The following is a 19,090-nucleotide window of genomic DNA, read 5'->3' as shown; positions in this document are numbered from 1 at the left end:
CACAATTGGTAATTGTTTCAAAGCAGCAAAAAGACTATGTGTATCGCTATGTCTATGTGTATCTTTATCCTATGTCTATGGGTATCTCTATGACTATGTCTATCGCTATGTCTATCTTTATCTCTATGTCTATGACTATGTGTATCGCTATGTCTATGTGTATATTTATGTCTACATGTATCTCTATGACTATGTATGTGTGTATCGCTATGTCTGTGTATCTTTATCTCTATGACTATGTCTATCTTTATCTCTATGATTACGTCTATCACTATGTCTATGTGCATCGCTATGTCTATGTGTATCTTTATCTCTATGATTATGTCTATCACTATGTCTACGTGCATTGCTATGTCTATGTGCATCTTTATGTCTATGTGTATCTCTATGATTATGTCTATGTGTATCTCTATGATTATGTCTACGGTAAATCGCTATGTGTTTCGCTGTGTCTATGTGCATCGCTTTGTCTACCTTTATCTCTATGTCTATGTGTATCTCTATGACTATGTCTATCTTTATCTCTATGACTATGTCTATCGCTATGTCTACGTGTATCGCTATGTCTTTGTGTATCTTTATGTCTACGTGTATCTTTATGTCTATGTGTATCTCAATGACTATGTCTATCTTTATCTCTATGACTATGTGTATCACTATGTCTACATGTATCTTTATGTTTATGTGTATCTCTATGATTATGTCTATGTGTATCGCTGTGTCTATGTGTATCGCTATGTTTATGTGTATCTTTATCTTTATGTATATGTGTATCTCTATGACTTTGTCTATAGCTATGTTTATCTCTATGACTATCTCTATGTCTACGTGTATCTCTATGTCTACGTGTATCTCTATGTCTACGTGTATCTCTATGTCTACGTGTATCTCTATGTCTACGTGTATCTCTATGTCTACGTGTATCTCTATGTCTACGTGTATCTCTATGTCTACGTGTATCTCTATGTCTACGTGTATCTCTATGTCTACGTGTATCTCTATGTCTACGTGTATCTCTATGTCTACGTGTATCTCTATGTCTACGTGTATCTCTATGTCTACGTGTATCTCTATGTCTACGTGTATCTCTATGTCTACGTGTATCTCTATGTCTACGTGTATCTCTATGTCTATGTATTTCTCTATGATTATGTCTATGCTTATGTGTATCTCTATGACTATGTCTATTGCTATGTCTATCTTTATTTCTATGTCTTTGTGTATCTCTACGTCTATGTGTATCTTTAGGTCTATGTGTATCTCTATGACTGTGTCTATGACTATGTCTATGTGTATCACTTTGTCTATGTGTATCGCTATGTCTATGTGTATCGCTATGTCTATGTGTATCGCTATGTCTATGTGTATCCCTATGTTGGCGTTAAGCAGATTTTGCATCTGAACTCTTTTTTTTTGTTAGCAAACTTGTGACCACACTTCAGTAGACTTCTAAATTAACGTAGCAAGGTGCAACATTACACAGAAAGCGTAAATAATGCAAATGAGTTTCATGCCGTCATTTCCAACAACACCAATTAATAACAAGTTTTTCCTCGTCTTGACTTGTTCGGGAGATGTCCTGCACTGTATTTTCACTTAACTCAACTACAAAAAGAATTTGAACTCAATGTAATTACGTTGCCTGTTGTTTATTCAGATGATTACGGGGGACATGGTAACATTAATCAATAAAACATACTGGATAAACTGCATTACAATCAGGTCACAAAAACTAAACTTGCCTCCTCTGCCACTGAAACCTAGCAGAATCTTCTCCACAAAACAGGAGATGTCGACTGAATGTGTGTGAGCTGAATGTAAATATGCGAGAAGTCAAGTCATTTGCAATCAGCCGATAGGCTTTCTAATGAAATGGGCTGAGAGTGGAAAGAACAAAAAAAAAGATCAGACACAATCCCCATTTTAAAGGAGATAATTCAGCACCTTATACGAATCGAAGTTTTTTGCTGATGCTGATACATCTATATTTTACAAATCAATCATTTCTTCCAAATGGAGAATGCATTTTGTGTGCCGGCCGTGCTAAATATCCCTATGTGCAACACTCTGATGGACAAAAGTGCATAAACATTTTAACAGTCACATAAAAGTGTATGCCAACATTAGCAAGTTTTTCCAGAACTAAACCCAGCACGGCTGTAAAATGTAGGATTTAGTTAAAGTGTTTCCTTCAGGTAATTCATTCAGTATGTGGGGAAACACTTAGGTCAGCCCTCTTTTTGGTGGCCCATTTATAAATGAACTATACCCGAGTTCAGAGGCAATAAATGTTAAAATACTCTATTTTAATATTTGCTATGATCCCAGTGGTTCTGTTAGGTTGTCACGCCATTGCTATATAGTTACTTATGTATTTTAGCATATTGCTATGAGACTTACTAGTCAAATTCAATAGGACCACACCAAAACATCAATGCATGTCAATCAGATCAGATACTTTCCCACCAGGTAAACCGCAAGTATGATCATTTTGAAAGTTGACAGCTCTCCTCTACAAACCACATGAATTGTTCACATGCTTCTGTTTTTAACTCTAACTACAGTATGAACATAACAAGAATGAAGACTTTACAAGCAATATCACCTGAACATTCTCTTCTATAAGGTCTGTGTTTTCTGCCTGCTTGGTACACACATGTGGATTGTGCAGCCCGCTTGATCTGACAGGGATGAGGACAGTCTTCCTCATGAAGCCTTCATCTGCACCCTAAAACACACAGTAGTCATTTAATATGTGTATATTAAATTCAACCAATGGTGAGGCTTAACGACAAAGACAGGGTGACGCGGAGCCAGGAAGTATATCGCTATCTGAAATATTGCCAAAGACGGCATTACAGGGACACAGGAAGTATGGCAAGGGAGACGCAGCGTCTCGTTCCCTTCTCAGGGAACAACAGTTACATACATAACCAGAGAAGTTTTCATGTGTCAAACACAACTATGCAAAAAAACATTTTGGTATGAATCAACATTCGCATATAGAAGATATAAGCATTTAATGCGAACAGTTTAGCACGTGTGCTTAAAAAGTCTAGAATTTTACACCGGGAATGTGGCTTTTTTCCCAGAAAACTTCTTGCACAAAACAGATTCAAGCACTTTCAATGAACTGTATCTATGTATGTATATTTCCAAAAACTTCCCAGGGCCTTGATTTTTTTCCCACCGGTTTAACAAACTTTCAAGGACCCGTGGGAACCCTGAAAAAAGTAAGCACCGGAAGTAACCAAAGAGGTTTATGACTGAAAATAACTACAACTACAAATGTTCACATTCATTTAGGAAATAGGAAAATTCTTTTAATTGTCATGAAAATATTGAAACGGTGGAAGAAATCATCAAGTATTCATTTATTAAACGTCTTTTTGTATTTCTTTGTAACGTTGGGGTGACCTGGACATATTTGTGCGAATTACCCCTTAGATCATTTATTCCATTCTGATCCTCTGAAATGCACAAAAAATAGACAAACCTAGACTTCCTCAAACATTCACATCACCTTGATCTGTTCCCAGCTCCAGCCATCCTGGATGGAATCGGAATGTTGGAGAAAGAGCTGGCAGCAAAGTCGGAAAGTCCGTTCATCTAGGTAGCATGATGCAGAATGTCTCTCATCTGCCATCTTGGGGGAGAGGAAGCACGCGTAAAATGTTTTTAATTGATATAATTTTTTATAATGAAATTTAATTTGAACATTTTAAGGCTTTTCGACAAATCATCACAGATCAAAATCACATCGATTTGCAATTGCTTGCCAAATACAAATTCCAACACAACTTCAGGTTCCTGGGACACAAGAAAGGCTCTGGCTTCAATTACCCTGGAGGAAACGCTTGAGTCACTAAGTGGTCCTTTCCTGTCTCTGCCTCTTTCTTTGGGAATCCTGTAAAGGGAATATGAATTTTTAAATGATACTTAATTTGGAGTTCCTTACATTACAGATATGCATTTGACAGACACTTTAAACTTGTAGTTATTTTTAGCTATACATTTTTATCAGCATGTGATGCCTGGGAACCCTCAACATTTGTGCTACTAACAAAATGCTCTATGGCATTGGTTCTCAAACTTTTTCAGCGTGGTGTGCCCCCCTTGTATACGGTGCATTCCTTCGCGCTCCCCCGAAAGAAAATGTATGACAAATTTGTTCTAAAACGTAACATTTTAATTAAACAAAATAAAAAAATTATACAAAGTAGTGCTGATGGTTATTAGCCTTATTTTCTTAGGTTTAATTACACAAAATTTATGATAAATTAATCTATTTTATAAAATGTCATAAAACAGTTTTAGAACCACTGCTCTATGCCATATGTCTTGATTAAAAATACTTGATAAAAATTAAGGTTCCCATATTAAAACCTAAATTTAAAACGTCATGCATGTTAACATTATGTGACTGTGCTTACCTAAAATAATTTTTTTCATTTTTAATTTAAGTGTCATAACAAAGTATGTAAATCCAGTATTAATTTTATACTGGGGGTCCCTGCACCTCATGTGTATCCAAGGGGTCCTTGGCCTGGAAAAGGTCAACACCTCGAAATAAGCTACAGGACTACCGAGTAACTGTGGTTTTAATAAATATGATGTTTATTATATGACAAAACTTAAAATTTGACCAATGTCCTGTTCTTCAAAGGTAAAGTCTGCCATTGGTCAGTTGAACATATAGCCAAAATGTGAAACTGAACAACCCAGTAGTTTTGGTAAACCATTCTCAGCAAGCATTTGAAAAAATAGGTCATTGAAATTTTGCTCCCCTTGTGATGTCAGAAGGGAATAATACCGCCCCTTAACCTGCACTATCCAACCACGGCACTGTCATTTAGTGCAGAGATCAGCTCATTTGCATTTAAAAGGACAAAGTGGCAATTTTAACATGCTATAATAAATTATCTATATGGTGTTTTGAGCTAGAACTTCACATATGTACTCTGAGGACAGCAAAGATTTATTTGACATCTTAAAAAAGTCTTGTGAAATGTCCCCTTTAACTATATGAAGTTAGTCCAGCAGCCACTGACTGTCACTGTGACACTGGTAAAAAAAAAATCAAAACTCAGTTCTAGACTTCATTTCCTTCAAGTTTTCTTCCTTCATACTGCTAGATACGTTCATCGTTATCAAGCAACCCTGAAGAATCATCTCATACATATCCATAAAACAGACAGACTCACTGCATTTTCATGACAACTGAACATTGAAGACAACCTTCTGAAACTTCATAGCCTGAATCAGATCTAGAGTCCCCTAAATGTGTTTTTTAGGGAACACCCAATTGCTGATCCGCCCTGATCTGCTCCGCCACTTTGACAACGTTACATAAAGCGTTATAATGCCCTTCGAGTTCATCTCCAATAGCACAGAGTAAAGTTAAAAACTAAACAAGAGTCTGAGCCCCCGTTTTGTGCAACTTCAGCCGTGACTTGCAGCTCCCAAGACTCCGTGTATTTAAAGCAGACAGTGACGTTACTGTGACAACCGGACTTCAATTTGTTACTTTGTTTCTAAACGCCGACTGTCTAACATGTTACATGACTCAGATCTGTCATAAAGCGCGCGAATTGTCTTACCATGATCTCACGCGGCTACTTCCGGGATCCTGAGTTCGGAGGGAGTGAAACGGAACAGCCAATGTTATTCAGCACAGGCGGTTTCAAGCCGCCCACTCCGGAGAGAAGCACGGCGCAGACATTAGAGGACAGAGAGCAGTTAAAACATGCGCCAAAATAATATACACAACCGAGGAGAGAAAAGATGAGGAAGTTTCAGACAAACTGAAACAGAGATATATACATCGAGCTATTATTATTTTTAGCGTAGGCGAATTTTTGCTCAAAACAGGAGGTTTTATAATGCAGCAGTTATACACAGTTGCGCATCACTTTAGGGCCATAAGGTCCTTCAAAGGTCTCACAGTGTCACGACGTTATACATTTTATAAATGCGTATTATAAACATTATATATATTATTAGATGTGTGTTCGATTACGTTTTATATATATCTTTTGCAGCAGATTAGTTTAAGATTATTAACTTTACTAAAACAACATACAATTATGGCCTAATAAGGGGTAATTTTATTATTTGCACTATAACTTATATGCATAGTGAACAGTTAATAATTGCATTAATAATGCACAATAATCTATACGTTTTAAAGGTGCAGTGTGTAAATTTTAAGGGGCATCTAGTGGTGAGGTTGCGAATTGCAACCAATGGCTCAGTCCACTGCTCTTCCCTCGCTTTTGAAACGCATAGAGAAGCTATGGTAGCCACCACCAAAAAAAAATTCATAGACGGAGGTAACTTAGTAAAAAAAGTTTGTCCGTTAAGGGCTTCTGTAGAAACATGGCGATACAAAATGGCGACTTCCACGTAAGGGGACACCCGGTATATGTAGATAAAAAGTCTCATTCTAAGGTAATAAAAACATCCCTGATAAGGTAATATACACCCCTGATAATATAGTTTTGGATAATATTTTGCATTTCTGTCAAGAGATCCTTTTAAAAATTACACACTGCACCTTTAAATACAAAAAGACCTTTGAGATGGTGAATGATCAATGTGTATTGTCATTGGAGAAAAGCATAGTAGCCTAGGTCAAATAGGCCAACTATACTGCATTTTGGGGGTCAGTGTGTGCTTTTAAAATTTTTTTGAATGAACACCTGCAATGTTGTAATGGTTACATTTTTAGTTTTCTAAAATACTCGTATGCAAATATGGTGATCTATTTCCCAACAAACAAATTTAAACAGTTATACATTTTGGGATTAAACTAATTATTAGCCCAATAAGGCAATTCAGTGGGTTACTGTTAACTTTAAAATAAACAATCACTAAATATACAAAATATAGTTTTGATGTCAGCAGTGCTTTCATTCATTAAAGAGACAGTTCACCCCAAAATAAAATGTTGTCATCATTTACTCACCCTTAAGTTGTTCCAAAGGAATATAATTTGAGCAATGTTTGTAACCAAACCATTTCTGAGCACCATTGACGTCCATAGTATTTTTCTTTCCTACTATGGAAGTCAATGGTGCTCCTGTTTCCTGCTTGATTAGAAATATCTTCCCTTGTGTTCCGCAAAACAAAGAAATTTATACAGACTTGTAAAAACTTGAGGGTAAATGATGACATCATTTTCATTTTGGGTGAACTATCCCTTTAACATGTGAGATGAAAAATATAAAACACACAAAAACATCACAATGATCTAGCAGAAAACTGATTTGCGTTGTGTTGCATTGACAAAATGGTCGGATAATAATCAGCATGCGCATGCAAGAACTGGACAATCCGAACTACATTTGCTATATCACTTTAAATTTGGCCAGAGACAGCAGAGGGTGTGAGTGCGCGTGAGAGGAACAGCCAGTTGTTTAAAATCCCTCTCAGTACGGTTTCAAATTCCCCTCAGTGCCGTTTGTGTATGTGTGTGCGTGTGTAGACACGGCGCTGTAGAGATAAGAAAGGGGTTGCGTTTCTGTCGGGGCGGGGCCGAGCATCCGTCACTCACGGCAGTTACCCAACAAAATGGGCGTTCCTTCCTCGCGCTCCGTCCAATGAGAGACACCGCTCCTGGAGTCACCATGGTGACGGGGTTGTGTCCGGGGAGGCTGTGATGGGTTGACAGGTGCGTGACAATCGGAGCTCTCTGCAAGCATGTACGCCAAAGGCAAGAGTAACAACGTACCGTCCGACAGCCAAGCGAGGGAAAAGTAAGTTTTATTTATGAGGGGGGAATCTTTATAATGAGGAGAGCGGGCCGGACGGAGTTTAAACAGGCGGCGGACGAGCTCCGTTTAACGGAGGATGTCTTCAACAGCGCGTGTAGTTCATGCAAGAAAGTTGTTGTCAGTTGTCAGTCACGCGCTGCTGGTGTGTCGCGCGTCTAATTAACGCGACAAATATTGAAACCGTGCACGGGCAAAAGTTAAGGGATGCCCTGCTGAGAAGGTCAAACTTTACTGAATCTTTTTCGGGCTTTAACTGCATCGGTAAAACATTTGTGTATGCACAGTAGCATCATCACGTTTTGTAGACACAGGTTAAAGCAAAGGATTATAACGTCTCTGTTTTGTGTCTGATGAAGGTAAGTGCAACTATTTTAGACTGTTTATAACTTTGATAAAGAAATATGCATTGGTGACACGTACCCGAAATGAGTTTAATTCTCCATTTCAGTCAGGTGAAGCGCAGTTCGAGAGGAGGAAATCTTTCTTTGCAGCGATTAGTTATTGAGGCAGTTAAACGCCGTTGAGATTTTGTTTACTACTGACGTTGACGTTACAGTCTGAAAGTTCACGTGAGTGCGTGCGTTAATATGTCGCGGGAGTGATTATTGACATTCCAGCGATGAAAGGTGCGGGGCGCGTGCACGCACGCCAACCATACTCTCCACCTATCGCACGCTTCAATGCTGTTTTATACAAATTTCACCAAGACACTGTCAGTATTTTTTAGTGGGTTAAATTATACAAATTTGGCTGCATGTGACTCCCAGGAATGATGACACGACAAGCGATGATAACTTTTTTTGGCTATAATATAATTGTTTTATAAGTATTGGTAGTATTGATGATGAACGACTGAATATTGATGTTTAAAATTATCTTTTGAGGATACTTGGTTCACCTACAAATGTTCTGACAGAAAATCTTATCTATTCACTTTCAAATAATATTTAGCAATATTTCATGGCTGATGTACTGTGTATAGACGGTTTCAGCAGTAACAACATAAACAAGCGGCTTTCGTGGTCATCACGTAACTTCCGGTAAACTCCGCGAATAATAAATAACAACAAAGTCCTTTTAAAGTAGTTTATTTATATAACAAGCAAAATAAACAACACATAGATTAAATAGGAACGCACAACATTTGTTATTTTCAACGAGGTATTTGTTTAAGAGTTCAGTTTCGGCAGCTAGTCAGACCATTAAACAAACAGAATCCGGAAGTAAAGTTCGGACCAGACGCTTATCGCGTCACCGCACGTGCGCCCGGTGAAACGGTCTATAGACAGTTTCATCGGATGCACGCGTGTTGTCGCGGTTACGTGTCTTAACCGAAGGATACTTCCGGTCTAGATTTATTTATTTTATTTCTGATCTCTAAAACAAATACATTGTCGAAAATAAAATGTTTTTGTTTGCTAATGACGAGGGGACACAACAAGCATGGATCACAATTGTTCAGAGAGGTTTGACAGCTAGGCAAGATTTCAAAAAACTGTATTGTATACATTAATTTACACAGTAATGTTAGCTCGGTGTAATAGTTGATATGCGTTAGATATGATATATAAACTAAGGTAATTTACTTGTCATTTATTTCCCTTGTTATCAGAAATAAACTATTGTAAAAGGACTCATTTAGTCTACAAAAGCCGTTGTTACGATACATTCACACAGGGCGAAAGCATTAACGTTTGACGGAAGACTTGTCTGAAGCGTGACCAACAGCCAATCACAGTGACCGCAGCACATGCTCTGGTCTTCCATAAACGTAATTGGCTTGCTCTGCCTAAGTTATTTGCATAAGGCAATCTGAATGGCTGACGCATGTGTTGCCACTTAAAAAGTTGAGAAATTTTCAACTTCTGCCACGGGCAATGGCACTAACGCAGCGGCGACAGATCCACAATTCAGTTCGGCAATGCATGACGTCACCTATTATAAGTGAATGGAACGCGTTAACATCAACGTACCGTTAATGTTGTTGCTGCTGAAACCGTTTATATTTGAGAAATATGATATATTTAAACTTGTCTGTCAGTGTTGGGTGTGGTGACGTTAGATTGTCATATAAATGATGTTTACTGCAACTACAACTTAAGAGAAAAGTTTTTTTTTTTAAGACGTTTCCAGCACGTATGTATGTTTTGGAAATACTATATTGAAGAGTGATGGCCTGTCAATAAAGTAAAGAGTATCTGGCATGTCTTTGGATGCTGGACTTTTATGTAAGGTGTCAGTCAGAAAGATGTTGCCCTCCACTTAGTGATTTTCTGTAATCATTTTCAAATCCTTTTCAAACCTGTCTTTTTCATCTTCTTGGGTGCCTTCAGCTTCAACATACTGTATCTGGAACACACACAGTGTTTGTCCTCGTACAGTGAGGTCTTGTCTTGAAGTAATTAGCAATTATTGCAGTTTCATTCAGACCAGCGTCTGAACACGGGAACATGTGTGGACTTGTGGTTTCGACTAATTTCTCCAACGTTAGATTTTTAACTTGAGAAAGCAGTTTTGCTGGTTACGAGATTGTTCGAAGACTTCTTATCCTGTTGTTCGCAACATAACAAATCAACATTTTAATTGTCTCTTTGTTAGTTCTCTCCACTTTTCTGCCTTATTTATAGATGATCATGTGAAATAGGATGGATTGGTGTTGTGGGCTGGACCAGTGCCCGTGTTTACCACATGAGCATGACAGCTTGACATGCCAGAGCGTATTTGTTATAGGATGTGCCACGGCTTAGATATTAATGAATGAACACACAAACTCAATGGCATGTGTGTTTTTACTGATCAGTATGTGTTGGCTGGCAGTGCATGAATGGTATGGTGAAATCTTAATGGAAGTTTGGCTCAAACATCACTTGAGTGAATTTAGTGACTCCAAAGCTTACCCATAATACAATGATCAAACAGATATTAATATACAATTCAGTTCAATGCTTTTATCGCTAATTGATTTGTACATCTGATAAAAATAGTTTCCATTTTAGAAACGAAAACATCCTCACCAGGAGATGGATTAAAGTGTATCATCTAAAGATCAAGTGTTATTTAAAGTGACAGAGTGTGTAAACGTTTCACCGTGTGACATAATGTTTTATTTGATCGGAAGTGCAGAATCACACAGTTCTGTTTTAACACCTAAACTGTTCGAATCTGACAGCCGCTAGACTGTATGGTGTTGTAACAGCGGCAGGTTTAAAGGGATCACAGGACCTTTTATCTCTGTCTTGAAAGAATAGTGGAGAAGTAGTTAACTGTCAAGGAGGATAGTTTGTATGATGTGAAGAAGAAAAAAGGGGGAAAATTAAAGCTGATGTCCCAGAGGCATTAGTCTTGCGATCCATTGTTGCTAGAAGTTAAGCAAGTTGCACATATAACCAGACTTGGTTGACACATACTCTTCAAACAAGGTTACACAAACTCGATTACAAGCATTAAAAGCCACTAAACACCAGCTCTGTCAAAATGAGATAATGATATTGACCAGATGCTCACATTAAACATTCGTCAAATACTTTCACTTAAAATCCACTTAGTCCCGGCTAGGGATGTTAATTTTGGTTAATTTTCCCGACCGACAACTGCAGCTTGTTAAAGGGATAGTTCGGCCAAAAACGACATCAAACCCATGATTCACTCACCCCCAAGCCGTCCGAGTTGCATATGTCCATCGTTTTTCAGACAAACACATTTTCGGATATTTTAGAAAATATTTTAGATCTTTCGTTTGATTAAATGCAATGCCACGGGGTCCAGCAATAGTCCACGACCTTCAAGTCCAAAAAAAGTGCGTCCATCCTTCACAAATTAAATCCAAACGGCTCCAGGATGACAAACAAAGGTCCCCCGTGGGCAATCCGTGCGGTGCCGCTGCAGAAATATCCATATCCAAAATGCCATCAACGTTCCAAACTACCCTCCGGTAGCGCCGCCATCCTAGACTCAGGAGAGAGTATTAGCGTAGTGTACGCACTTTTCTTAGTGACGTATGACAAATTTGGAGGGCGGGGGGACAGAGCAGCAGCAGAGAAACTCTGTACGCTGCGTAAGCTCTCATCCTGAATGAGCATCACTCTAAGATGGCGGCGCTACCGGAAGGTAGTTTATAACGTTAATAACATTTTAAATATGGATATTTCTACAACAACACCGCACGGATTACCCACAGAAGACCTTTGTTTATCATCCTGGAGCCATTTGGATTTAATTTGTGAAGAATGGACGCACTTTTTTTGGACTTGAAGGTCGTATTGCTGGACCCCGTAACATTACATTTAATCAAACGAAAGATCTAAAATATTTTCTAAAATATCCGAAAATGTGTTTGTCTGAAAAACGATGGACATATGCAACTCAGACAGCTTGGGGGTGAGTAAATCATGGGTTTAATATCGTTTTCGGCCGAACTATCCCTTTAACTGAACATTAACCGTTAACTGATAAGATTTTAATATTAAATTTGCCATTTAAAATGTAAAATACACTTGGTTGTCTGTGGTCTCTTTTTCATCTACCACAGTGGCGACATACAGTAGGACAAAGTTAAAAAGTTTTGCTTTTGCTTCTTTTTCTGAATGTGCAAAAAGAGATGTTTATGGTCAGGGTCTAGGACAGAGGCGATCAACGAAGGTCTGTCAGGACGTCTCCATGCAGCTTCCAAACCATACTCAAGCACGGACACACATGCCATAAAAAATGATTTTTCATACAAATTATTACTTTACCAGACCGTCAGGGGTGCAATAATTTGTGTCATATACAGGACATTCACAATTCAAGGGTAGAAAAGTGGCAAAATGTCTGTATGTCGACACACACCGTGCGTTAACAAATATATTTTTCTTTTAATTGAAAATATTAATAAATACTTACCTGCGGTTAACTGGTCAATATGAAAATCCCTAGAATAGAAATACCAGTTTGTTGGCAGAATCTGCCAATTTGTTGGCAGAATCTGTTAAACGCTATGACGATTTTTCAGCAAAGTCCTCTTAATGCATTGAAGAAGATTTGGATGAACGACGGCACGCATACATCAAGCTGCAAGAGTTTTTTTACCCAATTAATGGAGGTTCACCAAATATATTAGGATGTTGTCCCAATTTGAGCCTTTTACCTTTATTCAGAAATGACCAGGTTTCCCACAGGTCCTTGAAATCCTTGAAAGTTTGTGAATCTGGGGGATATAATTCAAGGCCCTGGGAAGTTATTTAAAAATATACATACATAGATACAGGTCATTGAAAGTGCTTAATCTATTTTATGCAAGAAGTTTTCTGGAAATAAAATCCATATTATTCCCTGTGTAATTTCTAGCCTTTTAAGCAGACGTGCTAAACTGTTAGCTTTAAATGCTTATATCTTCTGTATGCGAATGTTGATTCATACCAAAATGCTTTTTTGCATAGTTGTGTTTGACACATGAAAACGTCTCGGGTTACGTATGTAACTGTTGTTCCCTGAGAAAGGAACGAGACGCTGCGTCTCCCTTGCCATACTTCCTGCGTCCCTGTAATGCCGTCTTTGGGAATATTTCAGATAGCAATATACTTCCTGACTCCCGCATCACCCTTTGTCGTTAAGCCTCACTATTGGTTGAATTTATTTACATGTTCAGATGCACTTACCCCTGGAGGCGTCCCCAAAGTGTCACCACAGTGACGCAGCACGAGTTCCCTTGAAAGGGAACTGTAACAATGTATCTTTAAAGGTAACACGATGTAACCTTTCTCTCACTTGAAATGTTTCCCCACATTTAGTCCTTGAATTTGAGGGTATTGGACCTGGAAAGTCGTTGAAATGGCCTTGAATTTGAAGTTAACTAAGGCGTGGGAACCCTGAATGACAGTGAAGGGTGATTTAGAGACTTTTATAAGTGGATATTTTTGCATGTACTTAGAGGGTTTTGCCACAAAAGACCAATGAAATGACTGTAGTGACATTTGTGAACATAAGGCATTTAAATGCTGACTGATAAAATTTTCATTGTCATTAGAGTAAAATTAAATTACTAAACCTAAAGCCTGATAAAAAAGCTCATTTACAAGAAAACATGTCAGACGCACTTAGAGGGTTTTGCATCTTCATAAACTAAACTCATAAAATTTTTGCCAACCATTGCTATGTGCATATTTTTAAGTAGTATTCTAGGAAATATTTATTTTATTGCTGTGCATATTTTCCCTGTGCTCTGCTTAAAGATCTTAAAAGACATCCAGGTGTGTTTCAGAATGCAGTTTGTGGTTTCACAGTTGATGTTTGTCTGCCTGCAGTGGGTATCTAGCAGGGTTTGTTGGTGTTTCTGTGTGCATGCCTCTTTCTTTTTCCCCTGCTGATCCTCAGGAGTGCAGACCTCTCTAATATCTCAATGCATTAATATGCAAACAGTGTGGTCCACGCAGCAGCACAAGGTTAAGCATGCGTGACGAGAAGAGAAAGAGAGAGAGAAAAGACTCAGACACTGTCAGGAACTTCGTTTCTTTCCTCCCCGTCACTGCATTCATTATTATGGGCGATGTTCAATGTTGAGGGAACTAGCTTGTGACATATTATCGGTTTATCACTGCGACAGGCTTTCAAACTGACCTACTGTTTCAAGGAAGAGCGGGTGGTTACTTTTTGCATTGTTTCGGTTTGTCTATTCTTTGCACGCTGTAGAAAACGCATTTTTATTTTTGTCGTTTTGGTTTTGTTTTACTTGGGTTGATCCTAAATTCAATCAGTGTGGGAAGGCATAGCACATGTTGCCTCTTGCATTCCTTATAATTATATTTTAGGTGGGAGTTTTGTGACTGGTCTAAAGGAGACTTGTGACTGATCCAAAGTGTCCCATGAGCTACTAATTTGTTTCCTAAAAATGTAAACCATGAAAACAAAAGCAAAAGCTATTTGCGAAAAGCTTTTTGTGCTGTGAAGCAGAACTTCTGCTTTAACTCTTTCCCCGCCAGCGTTTTAAAAAAAACATTGCCAGGCAGAGCCAGATTTTACGATTTTAACAAAAGTTTAATGCCTTCCAGAAAATATATAAACATACAACAGACTCTCTGCTTTAAAGGTGCAGTGTGTAAATTTTAGCGGCATCTAGTGGTGAGGTTGCGAATTGCAACCAACGGCTCAGTCCACTGCTTACCCATCGCTTTTGAAACGCAAAGAGAAGCTACGATAGCTGCCACCAGAAAGATGTCATCTTCGGAGACAACTTAGTAAAAAAGTTTGTCCGTTAAGGGCTTCTGTAGAAACATGGGGGCACAAAATGGTGACTTCCATGTAAGGGGACCCTCGGTGTATGTAGATTTAAATGTCTCATTCTAAGGAAAAAAAAAGCGGTTCATTATAAAAAGGTCTTTATACACCCCTGATAATATAGTTTTGTATATTATTTAGCATTTTTGTCAAGAGATCCTTTTAAAAATTACACACTGCACCTTTAAAAAAAAAAGTTTCATCCTACCTTAATTTCTTCTCTTTTATCACCTCTCGAATATGGGTAGTGATGGTGCAGGATGGTGGTGGATAAGACACACGCCTTTGGTGTGAGAGACCCGGGTTCGAATCCACTGTGACACATCATTGTGTCCCTGAGCAAGACACTTAACCCCTAGTTGCTCCAGAGGCGTGCAACCTCTGACATATATAAAAATCGTTCTTACTGTTTGCCCTAAGGGGTTGCTTAGGGGTCTTATAAGTTGGGTAAGAGCGCCACCTGGTGGATAATAGCGGAAATATGGATCGCCAGTTTCTTTTAATTGACGAGTTCACTCGTCAATGGTGGGGAAAGAGTTAAAGTGACATGTCAAGTAATTGTTAATTATGTCACCTACTGAAAACATTTTTCATTTAAAATATCTAAAAATCCCTAAAACAAAATTCACTTCAAAAACAAAATTGCATATGATTAAGACACGACTTGGGAAAAAATCCCAATGGGGCAAGAAAATAAACTTATATTTACACTTAAGTGAGTTGTAATGTCTCTGGAGACATTCATTTTGTTTTAAGGATCTTTTTTTTCCGGAAAACAAGACATAATGACCACCTTTCGACACTATGTAAAGCAGTATGCTAAAAACATCTCTTCCGGGTTTTTTCAGTCCTCGTCTTCATTTTGAAACCATTATGATATTTCCTGTTGTCTCATTAAGACACATTATTGTTTTGTCCTTATTCTAAAACAACTCCCTGATTAAGGAAACAGCCTTTTGGTTTTTGAACATATTGTATATAACTTGGCCACTTTGTGCAGCTCACTTATGCTAGGAAAAGATGAGGATTTTTTAAACCATTTTGTCGGAGGGGGCTCCTTTCCTCTGATCTGCTTCCTGTTATGTTTTAGGATCATAACTTTATCAACAAGCCAGATGGCTAAGCCTAAGCACATTGAAGGTAACCGTAAGGAATGTGAACTGTGGTGTTCGGTGAGGGAATTTTCCTTGGAGGTTGATGTGTAAATGAATATTGATCGAATCTGCTCTCCTTACAGTGTAAATAATTATAGTAGATTTGATATCATATCATGTATATTTTCTTGAAACTCATGCTAGTATATAGATGTCTAATATTTTCAACAAACTTTCACATACCATCTTTGCTTGCAGTTTAATGTTTCCCTTTTTCCCTTACTGTATTATAGCAAAATATATATATTATAGCAAAATGTTATAGGAAACAAGACTTTGCTTGTACTGGCATCTCTCTAATAAATAACAAAGAAACACTTGATTTTAAAGAATGACACTCTGAAGCAGCAGATACATGCTTTCTCTTTAAAAATATTTTGGCGGTAGACACTTCCTAGCTACTGCCTGGGTCCAGCCTCAGGGGACACACTGATGAAACTGTTTGTTTATGCCCGTATGTCAACGGCGTCCTCAGAACGTTCTGTCTCTTGCGTTCCTCTCTGCTCAGTCACCCAGGCGAGAGGTCCTTAAAGATTGACGTCACTGAGCTTTTGGGCATGAGGTGGCCTCGTGCCCTTAAACCCTGGGGAGACAGCAGTGGCTTCGGGCCGATTCTGCCTGTAGGAGATAATAGCAGACAGGAAGAATTGTCAGGGCGGCAGTCGCCGTCTGACCTCCCCGCCTCCTCTGTGCAGGTGCGACTCTGGTGAATTCCTCTAGACGCCTGCTCTCCATCCCCAAATGCAGCACTGCTTCAGTCCCTGGACACGGTCTCACAACTTCTCTTGACGCTGGTCCGATTAACTTGTTTAATATTTTACCGAACAGGGAGACTATTGCCAAGCAACGGCAGTTTGATTTCTTATTTCCGTCACAGGGGTCTGGTCTATTATCAGTTCTCATGACAAAGCCTGACAGACACAAACTGGGCTGCTAGGCGCTGGTGTGCTTGACTGGGCTTAACATACTTCCCTGTTGTCCTGAAATGGGCAGCGTTGAGGAGTTGTTTACTGTAGACAGGCGGATTTGCGCGGCAGTGTTTTTATATTCTCTTCTGCCCCTAGTGGCATGAAATGGAATTGCAAAAATAACCAGATTTACATTTACATTTACTTTGTTCTGCAATAATCAACCTACAAATTGCTTACTTAAAACTCTCTGTTTTGAGAATTTGTAACCCAGGCAAATACTGTATACAAAGAATCTCCCTTACATGAAACATTATGGCATACCTGACTTTGTCCTCGATTGACCTGATGTACAAACTCAGCTGTCTTTATTTGTTTGGCGGTCATCTCAACGGCAGACCGGTCACCGATGTTTTCCTCGTTTGTTTTATTACTCCATTCACCCAAACACTGCTTTCATCTCCTGCCCTAATCTGGACCGCCCTACCGTTATGAAACATTAATAGTGCCATCCATCCCCCATCAGTGTTTTATCTCAAGGGGCAGAGAAATACAGACGAGACCACAGGCTGAATCAAACACAGCCAGAATAACAGCCCGAGCGAGACCTCCGGGTTGAATTTTGCACAGATACAGTAAAACCTCTCTGCTGGACCAATTACTGATCTAATTTAAGCTTTTCTTGCTTGGCTTTATTTGTCTTGGATTGCATCAGGATGTGTTGCTTATCAATATGTTGTTGGATTGTGCACTCACGTCCCACTAAGTTTGCTAGTGAGTGCTTTAATGAGAGTATGAGATCTGTCTGTCTTGTAGTATATACTGCACACAACAGACAAAAGGTTAGAATTTTTAATGCAGTTACAAATGTATGTATAAAATTATAACTATCGAAATTATGAGTTACTTAAAGGAATACTCCACTTTCATAAAAAATTCCAGATTCATTTATTCACACCCATGCCATCCAAGATGTTTATGTCTTTTTTTTGTTCAGTTGAGAAGAAATTAATTTTTTTTTTTTGAGAAAACATTCCAGGATTTTTCTCCATATTGTGGACTTTAGTGGACCTCAACATTTTACTATTTCAATGCAGTGTAAAATTGCAGTTTTAATGCAGCCTCAAAGGACTCTAAATGATCATCATCGTTTTCGCCCCAAATATATAAAAAAATACATTTAATTTAAAAACAATAACTTCTCGTGTTGCACTAGCTGTGTGATGCGCCAACGTGACCTTACGGATTACATAATGAACTCAAAAGGTGTTGATTTAAACCTAAGGAATAGTTCAGAAAAAAATTTAAATTACCACCTGATGATACTCACCCTTGAGCCTTTCGAGATGTATATGACTATAAATTTTCAGACTAACATAATTTTAGTTATATTAAAAAAAGTCCTGTCTTTTCCAAGCTTTATAATGATAGTAAATGGTGCTACTGATTTTAAAGTCCAAAAAGTGCATCCACCCTTCAGAGAAGTAATCCACACGGCTCCAGTGGGTTAATAAAGACCTTCTGGGGGTAATAGATGTTATTTTGTTATACAAATATCCATATTTAACACTTTATAAACTATAATTCCTATATATTTAAATATAATTTAAAACTAATCTAGCTTTCTGTAATGGGTGAACTATTTCTTTTAGTAATTTGTGAATTAAACTTTCCTTTGAGTCAGCTCTTAATGAATCAGTAAAATTGATTCACAAATCAGTCTGAATGAATTCATTCATTAATTACACTCTTAAAAATAAAGGTGCTGCACAATACCATAGAAGAGCCATATTTGACTGTATGGTTCCATAGAAAACCTTATACATTTCCGTTTCACATAAAAATTGTAGTGGGAAAAAGGTTTTACAGACTATTTAAAGCGTCCATAACAAACACTATTTCTGCGTATCTGATGTTACTCTGGAATACCTATAGAGTAGTATTACATCTTTCATATCTCCAAAGAGTCTTTAGTTTTATCAGATTTATAAAAGACAAATTA

General features: G+C 38.2%; 2 protein-coding genes across 7 annotated transcripts in view; one reads left to right on the top strand and one right to left on the bottom strand.

Annotated features, from left to right (window-relative positions):
- The window catches only part of atg10 (ATG10 autophagy related 10 homolog (S. cerevisiae)), a 29,501-nt gene extending 21,175 nt beyond the window's left edge, over positions 1–8,326 (bottom strand). The window contains exons 1-4 of one of the 3 annotated variants that reach the window (XM_055207701.2): positions 8,196–8,326; positions 3,844–3,907; positions 3,524–3,646; positions 2,606–2,728 (exon numbers count right to left, since the gene is read on the bottom strand). In XM_055207701.2, coding sequence (XP_055063676.2) covers positions 2,606–2,728; positions 3,524–3,646 — 246 coding nt within the window. In that variant the 5' untranslated portion in view covers positions 3,844–3,907; positions 8,196–8,326. Of the gene's footprint in view, positions 1–2,605; positions 2,729–3,523; positions 3,647–3,843; positions 3,908–5,204; positions 5,229–5,600; positions 5,681–8,195 lie in introns of those variants that run through there. The other 2 variants (XM_055207699.2, XM_055207698.2) reach the window with 2 other exon arrangements.
- Positions 7,490–19,090, top strand: part of ssbp2b (single stranded DNA binding protein 2b) — an 88,481-nt gene continuing 76,880 nt past the window's right edge. The window contains exon 1 of one of the 4 annotated variants that reach the window (XM_073874520.1): positions 7,490–7,757. In XM_073874520.1, the coding sequence (XP_073730621.1) occupies positions 7,702–7,757 (56 nt within the window). In that variant the 5' untranslated portion in view covers positions 7,490–7,701. Of the gene's footprint in view, positions 7,758–7,804; positions 8,132–19,090 lie in introns of those variants that run through there. The other 3 variants (XM_073874521.1, XM_055207694.2, XM_055207695.2) reach the window with 3 other exon arrangements.

This window comes from Misgurnus anguillicaudatus, chromosome 12, assembly GCF_027580225.2.
Source record: "Misgurnus anguillicaudatus chromosome 12, ASM2758022v2, whole genome shotgun sequence".
Lineage (NCBI taxonomy): Eukaryota > Metazoa > Chordata > Actinopteri > Cypriniformes > Cobitidae > Misgurnus > Misgurnus anguillicaudatus.
The sequence above is the reverse complement of the archived record's forward strand: the minus strand, read 5'-3'. Positions and strand labels throughout refer to the sequence as shown.